At 40.6% G+C, this 19448-nt stretch overlaps 1 protein-coding gene across 3 annotated transcripts in view; it reads right to left on the bottom strand.

Moving 5' to 3' along the window:
- Positions 1–376: 376 nt before the first annotated feature.
- VWC2 (von Willebrand factor C domain containing 2) overlaps positions 377–19448 on the bottom strand; it is an 80907-nt gene continuing 61835 nt past the window's right edge. For all 3 annotated transcript variants that reach the window (XM_053966407.1, XM_053966389.1, XM_053966398.1), the window contains exon 4: positions 377–845. In XM_053966407.1, coding sequence (XP_053822382.1) covers positions 694–845 — 152 coding nt within the window. In that variant the 3' untranslated portion in view covers positions 377–693. The remainder of the gene's footprint in view (positions 846–19448) is intronic.

Genomic DNA, 19448 nt, shown 5'->3' with positions numbered 1-19448 from the left:
TTCACATTACCCACTGCTCCATGTTATCTTGGCAGTGGATCAGGAGACAGGAGCACAAGTAAAACTAAGATATGGAGCTGACTCACGTCTACATTACAGCCCATTTATGTTCATAAATGAACACATGTTCTCTGAAAGCCTATTCTTCTCCTCTTTTTTTTCCAAAACTGAGAATATCAAAGTTTTGTCATGTGCTATTTCTTGCCTGCCCCAATAAACTCAAAATAAGCAACAGCAAAAAAACTCCAAACCCAAAATAAAACCAAAAAAAACACACAAGAAAATCTTCATATAGTGAAACTGGAACAGAAAAATATAGTTTTAGCCATGGCGCATGTATACAAGACGAGAGGCAATGCTACAGTACTTCAATCTGTATTGTCTATATAAAACATTTATTTTTAAGCTCTATAATGGTATTATAGAAATACATAGAATATTTTATAGTGTATTTAAGTGTACTCACTGTGAAAATAACACATTTAAGACAGGTATTCTTATGTCCAAATGTTTTAAATATATGCACTTCTTTGCCTTGCAGTATTAAGTTACTTCAAAAAACAAAATATCAGTATTTTATTCCTTGCTCCTCACCAGAATCCTCTCATTTGGATTTCCCTGGGTCATCTCGGGTGTTCACTGCTGTGGGATATTTTATAAAAACCACGAAAAGTCTGTAGGTTGGTAGATCTCCTATATTTGCTTGCATTCGTGTCTAGTGCACATCGCTTGCCGTTCAATCCTCCAAGTGCCTTCTTCGTAAGTACAGTGACATATAGTGCATTCATCAGTTTTCACCTCCCGGCCTGCTGGAATGACAAGGGTTTCTGCAAAGCAGTTTGGGCCTGAAAGAAGGAGAGAGTTCATTATGTGACACCAACAGCAAACTGCAATCCAGCCTAGCACGGTCCTAGACCTGGGCACAGAAAACCTACTGCAAAGTGAGTAACACTGGGCACATTAAACAAACGTGGGCATCACGCACAAGGCATAAAAGCAGCTAAGAACGCAAGGAGCCTGCCCGCCAAAGTGGCTGGATGCTTCTGGTACAGACTGTCCCTGCTCTCCATGCAGGAAGGTGCAATAAAACCTTCCTGTGCAACATGCAGCTGTGACAGAGACCTGGGCACACCCTGATGGTACAGACTGAAGCTAGAGAAAATGCCAGCTGCTGAGAATTCAACAGTGCTACTGTAAGCTAACTAGAGAGCCGCTTATACATTTTGTTACTTTTTTCCCACGGAAAGCAAGCATTTGAGTTTCTGTAGTAATCATAGTATCACATTAGTTTATCTTCCCTTTCATGAGAAAATAGTCTATTTCCAGCAGAGTGGAATAGCTTCGGCCTCTTCTGAATGAGGACACTTTTCATGTATAAAATGAAATATTCCATTTTATGTAAGTCAGTAAGTCTCCAAAAACCTCTTTTCATAGTACACTGAAATAACTTCATTTCCAAGGATGAGGCAGGAGAAAAGACCACCAACACAAGATTCAGAAGACCAATCTGGTTCTTTCAGAAAGCAGAAGGCTGTGAGAGCTGTATTATCTGTATTTCTGTCAAAAAAGAAGTCTATTTCTGCCTTGACAATCCACATGCATTTGCAGAGCAGCATTAAACCCTCCAACCCCCAGTGGAACCCAGGCCTTTGATTCAATGAGCACACACGGCAGCTGCTCAGGCACAGCCTGGCCATTTCACAGCACTTTGGCATCAGTGACATCAGGGAAGGATTTGTAGAAGGGGCCAGGATACACTGGTCTGATACTGCTAAAATTCTTGAAGGCTATGGATGTACAAAGCACTTATTGACTACCAGCCTGTTTACCATACCAGTAAATATATCCCAGATGGGCTCAGTCTTCCATTTCTGAGGGTTTACTCCAAGAACTGCACCAAAGAGGTTTCTTCTTCTTCTACAGAAATGTAGCCCACCTCCTGGGCTGTACATTTCAAAGCACAAACCAAATAATTCACAAATCAATTTTAACAGTTACCTCATTGAAACAGGTTATGTCTTTGTGTGCACACAACAGCCTGAGAACTAGATGCCAAACTGGCCTCTTTCCTCATGTAAGAGTTACCTCTAGAAGAGAACTGCAAGACCTGCAGAAATTTGCTTCCCCAAGTTGTACTCCTTTTTAATACTCTGAATATTTAAGCCTATACTTTGTTTTCATAGAATCACAGACTATAGAATCATTAAAGTTGGAAAAGTCCTCTACGGTCACCAAGTCCAGCTGTTAAGCCAGCACCACTGTGTTCCCCACTAAACCATGTCCCCAGGTGCCACATCCAAATACTTTTTGAACACCTCCATGGGTAGTGACCCCACCACCACTTCCCCGGGCAGCCTATTCTAGTTTTGGAACTAACTGTTGACAATTATCTCCAACATGTGACTTCAGTTTAGGGGTAACTTCTTGCCCATTTGGATACAGAAAATGCAACAAAATACAGCATATCTCAACTAAAATCACCTGCTTTACTATCGTAATGTTACTGTGATACTCCTGTTTTCAGGAAGCAATGCTCCTGGGTCCCCACTGCACATTGGGAGGTGTCCTGGGTTTCAACCAAGGTAAAGCAGAGTTAACGATGCTGTTCTTGTTGGAACTTTGTTTAAAATATTTGAATGTTGATCTGTATAATTCTGTCTCTCTAAAATACAGTATTCTTCTTGCAACTAATAAAGTTTCATCCCAAAATGAATTCACCTGCACATTACATAAAGATACCTGAATGTTTTGCATGCTGGACTGTAACAGCCCCATGATTTACAAAGCTATATGATATAAAGAGTTAAAATATTAAAAGCAGAATCTACTTTCCATGGAGAATCTGTATGAAACCTACAAGACCACTTGAAATTTAAACACTGCTTAAAAGGCACCATAGGAAAAAAAGTGATGTCAATCCCCTGTACAGGATTTATTTTATTCTGGAAAAGCAAATGTTATAGGTTATACTTAGTTATAAAAACAACTGGGGAATGAAGTAAAAATGGTGCAACACACCTAATATAATTCACTTGGATTCAGAATGTAAATGCTTCCAGTTACAATTAGCAACACTTTAATGTCATGTGTGATGAGTCCTTTTTAGACCAGAAAGTTATTTAATATAAAGATTGAATAAGTTAGACCTCAACTGGTACACCATTTTATATGGGGCTAAGTCATTGCTTTGGTAAATCTACAGAAAAGCAATAATCATCTACCTGAGAAAGGGACTTGAAAAAAATAAATGGCAGCAACAAATGCTGTTTTAGTACCATGGAACTTTTCCTTAGAAAAATGCCCATTTTCTGGTTCTGCATTTGCACCCATCATTACTTTAAGTGCAAATCTGATATCGTACTTAAGCTGACAACAGTCAGCTGGCATCCTTGCCCTCACCTTTTTCTCTGCAATATCACACACAACACTGTGGGTAATGTTACAGAAAAGGTCATGACTGAACAGGCTGAACTGACTGGATTACTGCAATGTCATGCACATAAATGTCAGTGCAATATAATGTCCAAACAAGGGAAAATAATTCCACAACTCTTCTTTTATTATTTCTCCAAAGTCTCAGACATCTACAGAAAATAACTCTGAGCTTCACCCCAAACCCTCATTCAATTTTGAAGCTGTATGAGTTCGTCCTGGCTCTTGGTGTCCTGTGGCTCCCTGCCCACCAAGCAGGGAGTGCTCATCCCTTTCCTCTTCCTCTGAGGAGCAGACACAGAACACAGACTTACATGGCTGGACTGATGAGACCAGCCTGCAGTGATGGGGTATACATGGGACAGCACTGGTGGGACCCTTGGTGAAGGGTTGCTCTGGCTACTCCTGTGCCTCCAGCAGCCCTTCCCTGGCCCCTGCCTGTCACACAATCACAGAATATTCCAAGCTGGAAGAGACCCACAATGATCGTCAAGTCCAGTTGAAGGGATAGCAGTGATGAAGCCACTAAGGATTCTCTGCCTGTCTAAAAAGGACAGTAGGGAAACTGAGGAACTGAAGATTTTGAACGGACAGCAGGAGGCACAGCAGGCACACAAAGGCTGTTTTTAAAAGCTTGAGAGTGCCTTTTCCTCAGTTTCCCTTTGAAGAGGGAGGTCCTTCACATTCAGAGTGGATGAGCTGCCCCAATGGCAAGGCGCTTGCTAAAACTACTGCTTTACTTAAAACTGGGCAGTTTACATTGATTTAAGATTTTCAAAAGGTAAGCAAGTTTTGAGTTTTTGTTTGCAAAATTACCTGACTTAGCACATGAAAAGCATTTCCAAGTAAATTTGGGCTGTTCCAACCCCACAGTAGCGGCGGTCTTTCTCACTAGATGCTGCTGCTGCGGGAGCAGTGAATTTGTTCTTGGTGTACAAAGGAGGTTTCCTGCTTTCTGAGCTCCTTTTTGGCTACACCACTACTCTGCACAACCTCAGCACCTGGTACTTGCTCAGTGCAGTGCTGGCTCGTTTGATCTGCAGTATAAACCTCCTGGCCCCACCCCCAGCTGTGTGCACTTATATAGCACTAAGGCAGTCAGTGGTACTGCACTTCTTCGCAGCAGATGAAGATCTGGCAGAAAATTCATTATGACATATTGTATCAATTCTGAGCGCAGCTTGAAATCTACCACAACTGTTTGTTTTCCTAAAGTGTACAACTGGTGCTGTCAGACTCCACTCGAGCCATACCATGCTGGTATCAGCACAGATTTCTTTCCCAGGGCTAAGGCACAGTTGCTGCCATTGCAGTGATGTCTCAAAGCAGCAAGTTCAGTGCAAATCCTCAGTTCTCACACTGAGCACCAGACTGGCGTGCAGCTCTTGGCTTCCTTGCATCTGAAACAGTGAATCCTAGCTTCCAAAAGCAACATTTTTTACTGGGATCTAAAGAACTAAGAAGGCAGATCTGGGTGGTTAATTCATTGAGTGATTTGATTATAAAGAGATTCTCATCTCGGAAACACTTAAAAACTAATAAAGTTTCAAAATATTATTGGGGTAAATGCTGCTATTGCAATTTTTGTTTTTTTTTTTTAAATAATTTCACTGGTCTTGTGGAAAGTTTCCAATTACTTATATGCTATGCTTCAGTGTTGACAAAGGCAACAATCTAATTAAAATGCAATTTTTTTGAATCTCAGATGGAAACAGATGATGCCAGTTCTCAGCAGAAAATGCCCAAGCCACTCACCTACAGAAGTACCTGTAACCTTGACAACCTCAGAAGTGCCTCTCTGAAACTACTCCTCCCCTCTGTCCACAAAACCACAGCTGCATGTCACAGAGCTGTTCCTGTTTCCTCTTCCTCCTGTCCTTGCTTTTGTATGGGCACATGTTCCAATCAGTTACAAAACATGAAATACAGCAATTTGGTAAATCATGATTTAATCAACTGTTTTCATCATGTCTTAAACCAAATAATGGACAAAGAAATCTGTTCAACTGCAAGTTAATGTGCTTGCCTGGAGAATAAGTCACAGCGGATTTTTGCCAATTAAAACTACAGTGACAACCTCTCTGTAATACAACACTTTGATGTAGGACTGCTTTGGGCTCTGGTTTGTACTAAACTTCCTCACAGCTGCCTAATAGCTCCTTGCAGCAGTCAAACAGGCCACTTCCAAGGCACTTGACAGCAGTCCCATCTACTCTGACAGTTTTCTGGCATTCATCACCAGCATCATTCATTCTGGCATCATTCATGTGGTATTAGAGCACTTTGTAAATTACATAACATCAGTATTTAGCTTAACCCCTTGGTTTTATTTACTTTTTTTCATTTTTCATGGAGACAGTTACAACGTGGAAAGAGCGGTCCCACACTTTGCCCTGGAAGAGTTGAGAACCATGACAATATACAAGAACGAGCAGAACTGGGTGAGATCAGAGGTCCACCTGCATCAGCAGGAGGAGATGCATGGGAAGATATACAGGGACAGAGCAAGCACACATATCCAGCTTCCAGCACTGTCTGCATTGGATATTTGGTCAATGGCTCCACCTCGCTGAGTTAGTGGAGTTAATGGATGGAGTTAAAAGGTTACTTTATGATTAACCTCTCTAACATCCTGCTGAACCACAGAATTTGGTCGCAAGGAGGTCCACAGCTATTGTGCACAGGGTAGAACTGTTTTCTTTTGTTGTCTACCCACTACCTCAACTTGCTATTTCAAACTCCTCATAGTGGAAGAGGTGGTAACAACCATCCCCACTTCTGTCATGCTGTTCATGATCTTATTGACCTGTATCATGCTTCCCTTCCATCACATTACTTTACCTGCAGGTTGAAGAGGCCAGCTCTGCACCATCACTGTCCCTGCTGACCTCCCCCAGTTCTGCTACCTCTTTTTGGGGCTGTGAGGATCAGACCTGTGTACCACACACAAATTGTACAAACACCATGGACCTGTACAGTAGCACAGTCATATTCACTGTTTTGTTTCCTATTTTCCTCCTACTTCTTGACATTTGCCTTTCTGTTGTGACCACTGATGAAAAAGTTGAGCTGACGTTTTCATTACACTCACGAATTTTACAACAGATAGAAATCTTACAGAAACAAACGTATCATTGCACTCAAGTAAAATCTGCCACTGCCCATATTACATAAAAGTTTCGCTGTCCAGAAATGCTACTTGACAGTCTGTACAGAAGAAGTGTTTTTGTTGCTCAGTAGTTTCAGGAACATGCTGGAAAAAGCAAAGCCTTCCCTCCCATCTCTCAGATCTTTCTTCTTTCTGATGTTTTGTGATTTTCTCCATTGCAGATACCAGGGAGACTAATGGAACACTGAGCAGGAAAATGTAGACAACCACCTGCCCGCATTTCAAGCTGTGTACTGCTGTAGATGACCTGCGATGCCACAATACAAAGCCGAGGATGTTTTGGAAGTTACACTGAGGAGCTAGGACAACTGAGGACCAAACCACAGGCAGATGCTGGCTGTGCCTGCCTCACAGTGCACAGGAACACAAAGTCCCTTCTCACCTGCTTAGCTATTTGAAATGGGTTTTGAAATGTGCTAATGCAGCATGGTGAGACATTAAAATAAGGCTTCTGTGCCACGTAGCTCCGCAACAGAAAGATTTCTGACACATGGGCATTATCTCCCTCATCCCTCTCAAATCTAATCACTTTCCCCAGAGATGGTATCGGTACCTACTTTGTGTCCTTCCAATCTCTAATCTCTTCTAAGGGGTCTGTATCTTCCTGGCTTGATTTTGTTTCCCTCTCACGTGGATGTGTGCGTATATATATAATACATCTGTCTCCTGTGAAATGTCAGCTCAGAAGATAAAGCACAAAAAGCAGCTGGCAAAAGGAGTCTGTGACCAGGATTACAGCAGACTCTCATTCTCTCACAAAAATAAGTTCATCACCCCTGCTACTGTCATGATTCTGACCTCGCCCAATCCATCGAATTCTTTTACTTGCCTCAGTACCTCTGGACACAACTGAACCAAGCCCAAAAGAGAGTTTTCAACAGAAGGATTCAGGTAAATCCAATTTTAAAAGCAATTTGAGACTCTGAAAAATCATGTACTATTTCCATTGTTTATCAATGCTTTAAGATACTGGCAGCCAGAGAACTATGGCAGATATACTAACAGACTTCCTGTAAATGTGTGTATATACATGTATGACAAGGAAAAGCAAAATAAAAGTATATACATTTTGTGATATTTCCTACCTGCTATGGGAAGTAACAAAAGAGCAGTGGGTGCAATATGCAACTCTCCATGAAAGCATAATTTTTTTCCATGCTAGAGAGAGCTTTGGTGATTTTAAGAGTAATAAAACCCCTCCTTCTGTTAGGGCCATATTTTATTAGATGCATAGGGAAATGACAGATCCGAAGGAACAATTTAAAATAACATTTTGCCAACTGATTTAGAAGGATGTGTAGAGAAGTGTCTGCTGTGAGTGGACAGATAGAAGAGAGCCCAAAGAATCTTTTCTATAACTAAACAGGATGACCATGTTATCAGTGGCACTGCTGTGACAAAGTGGGTACCAAAGCTCTGGCACTATGCTGTAGCCTACGTGTGCCTCTGTGGGTGTATGTGCTTTAATCCAGAAGATAAACTAGGTATAATCTACTTAAGAGTTGGGTTTTGATGCTCTGCTGATGAAACTCACAAGCTCTGTTTATGACCATGTTCCATTGTTTTACTTTTTCATTTATCATGTGACAGCACTATTGATGAACATTTTATTCTGCTCCAGTTCTAGAAATTGCAGTAGTGTTGAAAAAGACCCACAGAACATGAAACAATGCCACCACAGTCACTGGACTGATCCTTTTCATCACTGCTTCTTCCCAGCTCTGATTCTCCATCACCTTGAACTTGGTGGTGATGTTAGCATCCCTGGAATGACAATGCCAAATACTACCAAAACCACTGACAATGCCAATAGTACCACTACCAAAAAGGGCTGCACAGTTTTGCACAGATAGAAATGGCTTGCAGGAAGGGAATAGTCTGCAACCTGCCACTGCCACTGTCTCCTTAGATTTTCAGGTGTATCCAGTGAGCAGCACTTCAGCTTTTTGTGTACTGAATACAAAGAAGCAAAGGAGCATCGAACTCCACACAATCCAATACCACATGAGCCAAACAGAAAACCTTGAAGCATAAAGGGCCAAATTAAACATGAGGCTTGACTGCCGTAAAAATATACCGCATCAAACAACTTCCTTTATCAGAGAAAATACAGAAAGACCCAATCAGGCTACTTAAAATTATTTCTTTACTTGTAAAAGGACATTGTATTCCACCCAGGAACAGCACCAATTAGACATGAGCTGAACATTTCGGGTATCTCACAGAAAATTACATAAACACTTAGAAGCCAGCAAGCTGCGTATCGATTTTAAGCTCAGCTTTCTTGCAGGTCTGTCACAACCCAGATGATTGGGAAATTAAAAACATTGGGCTTGAATGTATGGAGAAAAATCATGTCAGATACTTGAGATAACAAAGAATCACAGAAACGTTTATGTTGGAAAAGATCTCTAAGCTCATTGGGTCCATATGTTAACCAAGCACTTCCAGGTCTACCACTAAACCATGTCCCCAAGTGCCACATCCACATGCCTAATGAATGCTTTCAGGCATGGTGACTCCACTGTTTCCCTGGGCAGCCTGACCACCCTTTCTAAAAAGAATTTTTTTTTTTAATACGCAGTCTAAATCTCCCTTGACACAACTTGAGGCCACTTTGTCTCATCCGGTCACTTGTCACTTGGGAGAAGTGACCTGCACCTGGCTGCAAGCTCCTTCCAGGTAGTTTTAGACAGTAATAAGGTCTCCCCTTAGCCTCCTTTTGCCCAGGCTAAACAACCCCAGCTCCCTCAGCCGGTTTTCATGGGACATGCACTCCCTACATCAGCTCCACTGCCCCTCTCTGATGCTCTAGCACATCAATGTCCTTCTAGTGAGGGACCCAGAACTGGACACAGGATTCAAGGTGTGGCCCCAGTGCTGAGCTCTGGGAACAGCAGCAGGGACCAGCGGCCAGCTGGTTGTAGCTCCATTCACCACTACTCACTGGTCTGGTCATCCAGCTGGTTTTTTACTAAGTGAACAGTGAACCAGTCCAAGCCATGAGCAGCTAATTTCTCCAGGAGAATGCTGTGGGAGAAACAGGAACTCTTGGGGGCTGGTGCTCTTTATCCTGCTTACCATTGTCCCCGCCTGCTGGGCCCAGGCACGCCTGCAGAAAGCTGCCAGCCTGCACTTCCCTTAGCCCTCTCTCTGCTTCCCCCTGCACCACCCAGACTGGACTGTGAACCAGCCTGGGCTAAAGCCAGCCTGGAAGAGAGGAGGGTGGTTTGGTCTGGGACACAAGCTGTGGTGCAGCATTCTGCAGAGATGCTTGCAATGGAGTGGAACCCAGGGAGTAGCACTGGCTACTTGGAAATGACTTCTGAAGCCCAGAGATGACACTCATGTCTAAGAAAACAAATTGAATCATTGCTAATTTTTCCCACTGTTACAGAAACTGCAGAAGCATTGCCAGGCACTGCAAGGACTGGCAGCAGTGGAGATGGGGCAGTCTGCAGGCTGCAGTGGAGTAAAATGCCTGCCTGCCCCAGCACTTCTAGCTTGGGAGTTTCAACTTGCTGTTGAGGTTAACAGGGCTAATCCTTCCCTTTCTTAAGCTGTTGATTCATCCCAGTGACCCTGCTGGGCTTGGCAGGATAACTGAGGACCTGGTGAAAGATCTGCTCAGCACTAAGACATCTTCTTTGCACTGGGAAACATCAGCTTACTCTTCAGATTAAGCAGGCCATGTGAAATGCCTTTGTTGAAAGATCCTCAACGAGTTGTCCTAAGAACTGTTATGCAAGTTTAAAAAGATTCTGGTCTTCCAAAAGCATACAGGCCTCAGAGATTTGCTGCAAACACTGTAACTAAAAGCACATTTTAATTAGCCAAAACACTGCAGCACTGGTGAGCTGTAGTGTCGATCAGTTAGGCTAGTTAGGTCGCTGAGAAGTGATCAGTAACTTAGGCAAAAATGCACATACAGTCAGGATTTTATATGCCTGAAACACAGGCTAAATGCAGGATACTAATGAAGAGTAAGATTCAGAGAATTATTTTGGGAAAACCCCTAAAGATTTCAACTAAATCAAAAGCTAAAGTGGTATCAAAATACAGTATAATTCTGCTTTAGCAACGAAGCAGAATCTAAATCAGTGTATTTTTCCAGTCACTATAAATCACTGAGTATTGAGAATACAATATGTGAGGATGGCCAGTGGCTACCTACTAGTACAAGGAATTATTAAATTGAACCAACGAAACATCATCAGTCAAGCATCAGCCATTTCCCCCCACATTTTAGAATAAAGACACTGAATACAGTTAAACCAGAGGTTATCTTTCTTACTGAGAATGATTTATACCAAAATCCTAAATGTAGTATCATTCAAGTCCTGATAGACTATCACAGCAGACAGTGACAACTCTCCCAATTACACAGTCCCCTTGCAAGTTTAGGTATTTTATAGACTTAGTTTGACTTTTTGTTGTTATTTCATGTTTTGTGCCATCATTACTGATCCTTTGGGTTTTTATTTTTTGTTTAAGTTATGATCTTAGGGGCTTGCATACACAGATTTATAGCCACTCTTCACTAGAGCTGATTTGTTCTGGTTGTAGGTGTACAGATGTCCCTAACATGCCTCTCTCTAGGTAATCTGCTGCTGAAGTGATACACACCAACGAAAAACAAGTGTCACCACTGAAGGAGCTGCAGTTTAGGATCTCAAACACCTGTGTAACCCTCTCATACAGACAAGCTGTGAGCAAAGCTGACAGCTGCAGAAAAAGGAAACAGAGGTTAAGACTCCTAAAGGCAATAAAGTTTCTGTAGTAACAGAAATAAATGGTCTGTCACATCTGAACTGCTCAGCTTTGTAGTCAAATACTTTGGCCCTGTGGCATTTTCTTGATTGTATCTGTGATTTTGTGCTTATTTTATCCATTTCATTTGATTTACAAAAGATAAGTACCTAGCCAAGACCAGTACCAGCACAACTGTTATTTAAAATATTAAAAAAATCCAAACAGTTCCGCAAAGGATATTCTTCAATATATACTGAAGACTGACCACCTTTTTTCCCTCTTCTACCTTCCTTATTTAGAATGTTTCCAATAATCTTCCTCCTAAAACCAGAAAAACAGAACCCCTTCTTACTGGAATAGAAGTGCCAGGGATCTGTGCCAAAGAATGAACTACAACTGTCAGCATGTCATGCATCGTTTTAAAATACAATGAATTCTAACAACGTCCTTTGCTGTGCATTGTTAGCTTCAATGACTGACATAAAAAGCTGTCCTTATGAAAAACAGGTTTAATGCATGGGAACCAGAACAGGAAAATGAAGAACATGTTTAGTCACAGATGAAACATATTAATTCTATAGGTGTGAAAATGTATAAAATATACAGTTATAATTGTTAATTGTTTTAATGTCATACTATTACTATGTGAATATACCAGTAAAAAAATGAGTTGCTAAGTTTTCCTAAGGAAAAAATTCCTTATCAGCTAGCTTTAAGATGCATCTAAGTTACTCCACAACTGAGAAAAATCACTGTATTTTTAGGAGCAAAAGAGAGGTTATGCTTTGTGCTCTATGCTACTCAATCAATAATTCCAGCTTTTTATCCCCTTTAACGATTTTCCCCTGGTGGTTATGAAACACAGCCCTGACACAGCTTGCTTTGAAAGACTGCATTTTGCACCCATGGAGGAAGCTGAATTTAAAATCACAGGAAAATGTCTCTGTGAAAGCATGCTCTTCCTTCCCCTGGTAGCCCAAGCAGGGTTCCCTGAGCAGCCCTGCTCCCACAGCTGGCCAGGATGCAGTCTGGGAAAAGTTTGGCATCAATCCCTGCTCCAGCACACTGCTTCTGGCCAGACACAGTTCTGGGGATAGGCACCCAGCTTTGTCACCTAAAAACAAGGGATCTGGTCTAAGCCAGCCACCCACAGACTCCATAGACAGAGGGAAAGGAAGAGGCACCTCTGGGGACAAGTCCTTGTACATCCTGCAGATAGGTGCTGCCCCAGCTCACTTGTCTGGTTTGCAGGTTGAGCCCTGCACCAGCACACAGGCATCCTCCTTACATTTCAACCCCATTTCTCACAGGGCCTCCTTGGATCACTCCCTTATCTCATCAAAGTCTTGTACAGAATACTGAGTGAGATGCTAAAACAACACCATTTGGGTGGAAGAAATACTCAGGATAGGAAGGGGTGTGTCAAATATTAGTTATTCTGTTGGTCAGAAACTGTCAACAAGTCAGAGCGGAAAATTTGAGATGCCATTCCTGAGGAGAATTCACACACTCCTCTTAGGTCCATGTCTAAAGTCAGCTTTTAAGAAATACAACCAAGTATTATGCAAATCTAACTATATTAAGTTGCAACATGAAAATCCATCACTACCTGAAGTTAATTTCCTCTGATTTCCATTTGCATCACTCTCCCACAACTCAGGAATCAAAAACTAGCTAACAGGGATGCTTTGGAGTAGGAAGAGTGGAAAACCAGAAGATGGAAGGGTGATTCATTGGAAAATCAAGAAATTAGGAAGCCACTGGTGTTGGAAGAAACCAAATCAGTGTGATTTCAAGCAGGAAGGAAAAAGGAAGAAAGCAGGCAGGGTGACTGGCAAAATTATTTTAAAGAATCCCCTTTTTGTTGAGATGGAAAGACAGATGGTTTGAAGTGAGAGACATGAATCATGAAAGATATGAGAACCATCTTTGTTAAATGTAAGGATTGCCTCTGTGAGTTATACAAATCCTTTCATCCAAGAAAAGTGCAGCAGCACAGAAATTTTATGTCACTCACAGGGGCATACATAAAAGGACACACATTACCCCCCCCAAAAAAAAAATTCCACATAAAATCACCCAACTTCTTCACTTTTAGAGTCTTAAACAACATTTATTTTCCCACGTGCTGCAAAGCCAAGAGCACCATTTGGTAGTGCAGTGTTCTTCTCCCATGATGTTGTTAGCGCAGGCTCTTTCTTTCTATTACACAGGTGTGAAAAATTGGGCAGAGCCCAGCAGAGAGCAAAACCCCCTTGGAGCAGACAGATCTCTGGCTTCCTGGACATATGCCAGCTGGGCCAGGGGCTAGTGAAAGAAACACAGAGTGGGGCTGATAAGTTCAATGCTCCCTTCAGCATTCCCATGGACTTGTTAAGGGGTATCAATGGATCGAGTCTGCATATTCAGCCACCAGCACTAACATCACAGGGTGGGCTATTTTGGCTAGGCAGATTCAAGAGCTGATCCCCGTCACACAGCAGGATACAGACACCTTCAAATAACTCCAGGGCTCATGTAGAGCCCTCTGGTTTCAGCCAATGCAAACTCACAAACTAAGAAGTCAAAATTCATATAATGCAGATTGCAAAGATGTCTGCTCTTCTAAGGAGAGACAAGATATTCCCAGTGAGGGGCTGAACTATTTAAATGCCCAACCACTAAGTCGAGGCACTAAGCCCAAGAGGAGGCAAGCACTACCAGTATTACTGGGGTTCCTGTTCACAGAAGTAGCCATCAAGCTCCTGCAAAGATGCTCAGGGAAAAAGAAGAAATCAGATCAGGACTTTCAATAAATTAATAGCCCAGAAAACTGAAAAAAATAAAATTGGATTCCAGAAATGGCCCCCAAGATGGCCAAGTTGGCAGTAGGAAGCTGGGCTGCTTCCTAGAACTTTCTTTTCCTTTTTTTTTCCCTAACATGTAAGACCTCTGGAGCAGTCACCAGGGCATGAAAACCAGTCTTTGTATTTACAGTAATAGAATTATTGTAAACCTATTCTTAAATATTTCCACATATTATATGCTTCTTCTTGTAAAATTACCTCCAAAGGCAATTATTATGGAAATAAAAGTTCTAGAGGAAAACAGCTGGTGCTTTTATGTTTATCTGAAAGCTATGTTTGTTTTTTCCTAGGCAAAACCAAAGCATTATGAAACTGTAAATGATTCCCAAGGCATTTTGAACTGATATTTTTGAAACCCAGATTAGTGCACTAAAAAAAGAGTAATAAAGTAATACAAAAGTGGTAAAACTAAAAATTAGATTTTACTTTTCTAATGAAGTTATTACTCATGAATGTCCTACAACCAACAATTAAACATTTGGTGTATGATTACAGTGATAGCTACTCAATCTGTCTTGGGGATATTATTCTACTCTCTGGTGATAAAAGTTATCACTGCTCACCTGCTGCATACACATTATAAGTGCAAAGAAGACTTGAGAAGTTTGTGTTGAGTAGAAGTTATTATTTTCAAGAACCTCCCTAGAAGACAAAACTAAACTAAAATGAGAAGCTCTTAATTACAGAGTAGATGGGAATGCTGTAAAATGTGAGATTCAGAGATGTGGAAAGGAGATGCTTCCTGCAGAAGAACTGATGTCCTGGCAAAGGGAGGATATCAGCCCAAGTGGAAGAAACCAGCAGATCTTCTAATTTGCTCCCTTTTGCTCATTCCTGTCTTGCTCTAGGGTTTAATTTGCAATTACTCCCTTTGCACTTGATACCATAACCATTAATAGCACGAAATGTACTTGTAAAGTCTACAACCATTACTGGATTAGTAATTTATTTTCTGATTCTTTATTCCAAGTCTATAAGTAATTTATGCATGTGCAATTGAAATCCATGTATTAACATGTATAAAAATGAATTCTGTAAGGACTCTTTGCAGAACAAAAGCTGTGGATGGGTTTTCAAGAGAGGAGAGAAAATTGGTCAGAACAGGAGGAAAGTCACCAGAAAACTCCAAATCAAAAACAAAAACCAAAACTCCACAAGTTTTTAAGGGAAATCTTGAACACACACTGTGAATAAGACCATGTAAATGCTTCAAAATAGACTAAAACACTTGGGAATGGAAACTTTCATACAGAATACATATCATTCCAGGCATATTACAACAAGGAATAGAGTCTCTTTCCTCAAGCATGATTGTCAGATGGTTTCTACTGTATTAGGAACACTGCTCCAGGTAAAAACATCTAGCAGCAAGGCAAAATAATACAGTTGTAAACACGAGATTCCATGAGGGAATCACACAAACAGATCTCCTTCAAACATCTCTACAAAATGCCAGCAATAAAAAACATGGTTAAATACATCTTCATCTTTGGCTAGTGCTGCAAACACCAGAACTGTCAAAGGATACTGAAACTACGTCAAAATATCCTTATAATGGTTAAATAATAAGATTGATAAATTCAGATTTCAGATTTTAAGCCTTCTTGGCACATTATGTAATGTTTTTCCTCTGGGCACAAAGTCTTATCAAATAAAACACCTCTATACCTGTAATTATGAGACTGATATTTCAGCTAATTATGGCATATTTATTCTTAATAAAAATAAAATAATCATGGTGTCAAGTAAAGACTGAATACAGATGCTGACAATCCAGAAAGGGGAAAACTCTTAAAATAGGATAAAATGTCAGCTATAATGGAAGGCAGGAAGAAAAACTTTGCTTTTTGGTACTTCCCCTCGTTAGTTTTCACTTCTGTTCGAAGTGGAACTCCTAAAAGCTGCACTCAGTCACTTATTTTTTCCCAATAACTAATCTATTGTGGGTTCTTCCTGCAGATGACATTGCTTTTAAAAGATCATTTCTAACACAGGTTTCTGGTTAAAAGACAGACTCCACTTCCAGGCTGCTGAAAAGTGAGAAAAAATGTCTAAAGGAGAGGGCCAGCCTAAGTAGCCATATTTGACCACATTTGACTCCATCACAGACAGAACATCTATGGCTTTGTTTCTTATTAATTTGCTTAGTGTTTAGAGAAAGATTTTAAGAAAAGCTTCAACCCTTACCAGATTTATTTTTCCCCCTTAAGGTACAGTCCTGCCCTGTGTTCAGTTTTTATATCTGAGCTGTGTGAAAGGATTGTAGGAAGACTGTACAGGGCATTTAAGCATATAGACTTAGGAGAAGAGAGCACCTTGGCCATACTGCAGTAGAGAGTAATAGGGAATGATAAAAAAAAAATAGTGGAAAAATAAGAAAGTAAGGAAATGAAAGAATCTGCAAGGTTCCCATGCAGAAATGTGCAAGACTGCATGTTAATGAAACCAGGCCCAAGGTACTAAAAAGATTTCAAAAGAGGTCATGCAATATAAATGAAACTTAAAAGCACCTTCGAATCTTCCTCCAGCTATCATGGCATGAGCACGTCACATCTAAACAAGTTTTCTCAAATGTACTCCACTGCCAAATCTTTATGTGCTGCAGCTATAACACTAACACTACTTTTCTTACTACCTAAGTCCCTCACCTGCCATGTGCCTACAAGTACAATCTCTAAGCAATTTTCTTACGTTTTAATAAAGTTTAAAGTTGATAAAATAAAATTATGGTAAGCAAAGATCTCCAAGTTCTCATTCCATTTACCTTTTTGTCTTCACCTCTAGTCTATCTCCTTCTGCTCCAGTCAGATTTACCTTGCTTCCTTTCTTGCCCTAAACTCCTCCTGATTTCTGAGATAGCTGCAGGACCCCACCTGCTGTGCACCACTTCATGCTACCTGTTCAAGCAGAGGCAGCAGACCTGACCAGAAAGGTGCACAGCATCACATTCTCTCAGAGAGGCACCACAAGTATTCCCAGCTGCACATTCACTTCAGGAATTCCACACCCTGGTGAGGGATTTGCTTTCTCCTCATGAATACTACAGCCTTCATTATAGAAGTGCATGTTGCATGAGTTCACCCATGTATCTCCTGAACTCCTGCAGAACATGGATAAAAAAGCTGGTCCTGACATCTTGGCTGTCCCTAACATTCTGAGGTATATTCAAGGCAGAGGCAGATCAAAAACACTGCAACCACTTTGGTGCTTTTCAACAGCTGCTTTAAGTTTGCATCTCTCATAGGGGCATTTTTTTTTCCCAGCAGAAATCATTAAGATCCCAGCAGAAATCTGGAAAAGTATTTGCCTCTTGTTTTTGTTTTTTTTTTTTTTTTTAATGACAGATTCAAGTTCTTGAAAATTTCCATGTTTCTAATACAGGCTAGTCACTGACTTAAACTGATGGCACTGGGGTAATACAGAACTTCTTCATATAATTTCTTTTCAATCAGTAACATTTTCTTTTAAAGATTTACCCAAAATGTAGCATACTGAATATCTTAATAAAGTTTAAATTCTTTCTTTTTCTCCATCCAATATGCTGTGTCACTTCACAGTTGTGGGGGTCCCTTGCTGTATGACTTTTTGCCCTATAGTTATTACACAGATTGAGCTGCTAATTTAGGCATGGAATGCTGCTGACCATCCACATGTTTGCTCATTTTTTCCTCTGCATTTGATAGAATTTTCTAAACCATCCAAAACCTAAAGATTCTCTACAGGTTTTAAGAAAAAAAAAAGTTACATATGCAATTCCAATCCAAAACTCTGACGTCATATTGCTGGAAACTGCTGTCTTCATGCACCTGTGCACACACTCATATAAGCTATTAACGCCAAAGTAGTTCAGTGAATTGAGGAGGAATCGAATCCCCTTTCCCAAAAAGAATGAAACTGTGGGACACAGTGAATAATTATGGACACTTGGGCACTTATAACCTATGCTTTTAGTATATTATAGATATATTTATTTGGATGTTCCTTAATTCATGCTTTTAGAAGAATGGTACTTGCAGAAATCACAGGCCAAGCAGACTCCAAAGCACCTTTCAGAGCATTAATAGCACCCTGTGAACTTTCAAGGAGGGGACAAACAGACACCTGTCATCTTCTAATAGAGATACTTCAAGGTTATTTTGATATAGATTTGATGCACATAAGAAATCAAAATATTTGATCAGTCAGAACCCCAGGACCACGTGGCTAAAGCAGCCTGTCCTCCTGCTGACCTCTGGTGCAGCATGGGCAGTGCTGATCATTCCAAAGACCAAACAAGATGCCACAATTAGAACGAATCTACACATTCAGCCAAATAAGACCCAGGACAAATGGAGGGAAGGTGTTTCTTTTAAAGAGCTTGGGAAGAAGGGGAGAATACATAAAACTGGCTTCCCGAACTCACGCCATGAAAATTTCTTCACTAAAATATTATACATAGCAAAGATAATTCAAAACCTGATCAGTCTCAAATAGGAACATACACTGGTGCTTGTTATGATAATTTCCATATGCATTTGAAACTTTCATTTGCCAAGATCATACCAAGTCAATAAAATTCTACCAATTTCCAATTCTTTGTAAATTAAGAATATATTGGAGTCACAATTAAAAGTGCCACTTTGAAGAAAGACCACTCTCCTCCCTCCCAACATCTGTTCAATGAATAGATTAGTCTTAGATAAGACACATCTGTTGTTGATTCTGTGTTTGAGTGGCACACACACTCAAATTTCTATGAAATTTAGTATTAGCCATCTCTGCAATATGAAACGAAGCAGCTATACATACGAAGCGCACATAAACAGAGGAGCAGCATGGAAGGCAACTGAAGAGCAAGAACAATTGCCAAAATAAAAATTATGTAGAATAGTAATATTTAATGCTCCAGCTGAGACCTTAACCATATTACAATGCACTACTGTATAATAAAACTTGTTCTGCTGTAATTCACATTCAAGCAAGAAAAAAACATGGCAAGAGAGGCAAGAGAGATTTTCATTCTCATGATTTTAAACATAAGAAAGTTCTAAAATCTCTTTTTCAGGGTCATGAGGAAACTCTATGGCAAAGCAAAGGTTTCTATGAATATGTTGAGTGGTGGTCACAGCATGTGAAAAATGAGCCAGATCCATGGCTGTTATACACCAGATTAGCTCCATGGGTTTGGAAGTATAAGCTTGAATGACTTGTATTGATAGGGCCCTGCTGACAATGCAGACCAGTGCTACTTTGCTGTAAAGTGGTTAAAT

The sequence above is a fragment of the Vidua chalybeata genome, chromosome 1 (genome assembly GCF_026979565.1).
Source record: "Vidua chalybeata isolate OUT-0048 chromosome 1, bVidCha1 merged haplotype, whole genome shotgun sequence".
NCBI lineage: Eukaryota > Metazoa > Chordata > Aves > Passeriformes > Viduidae > Vidua > Vidua chalybeata.
Note: the sequence above shows the minus strand (reverse complement) of the source record. Positions and strands in the feature narration are given on the sequence as shown.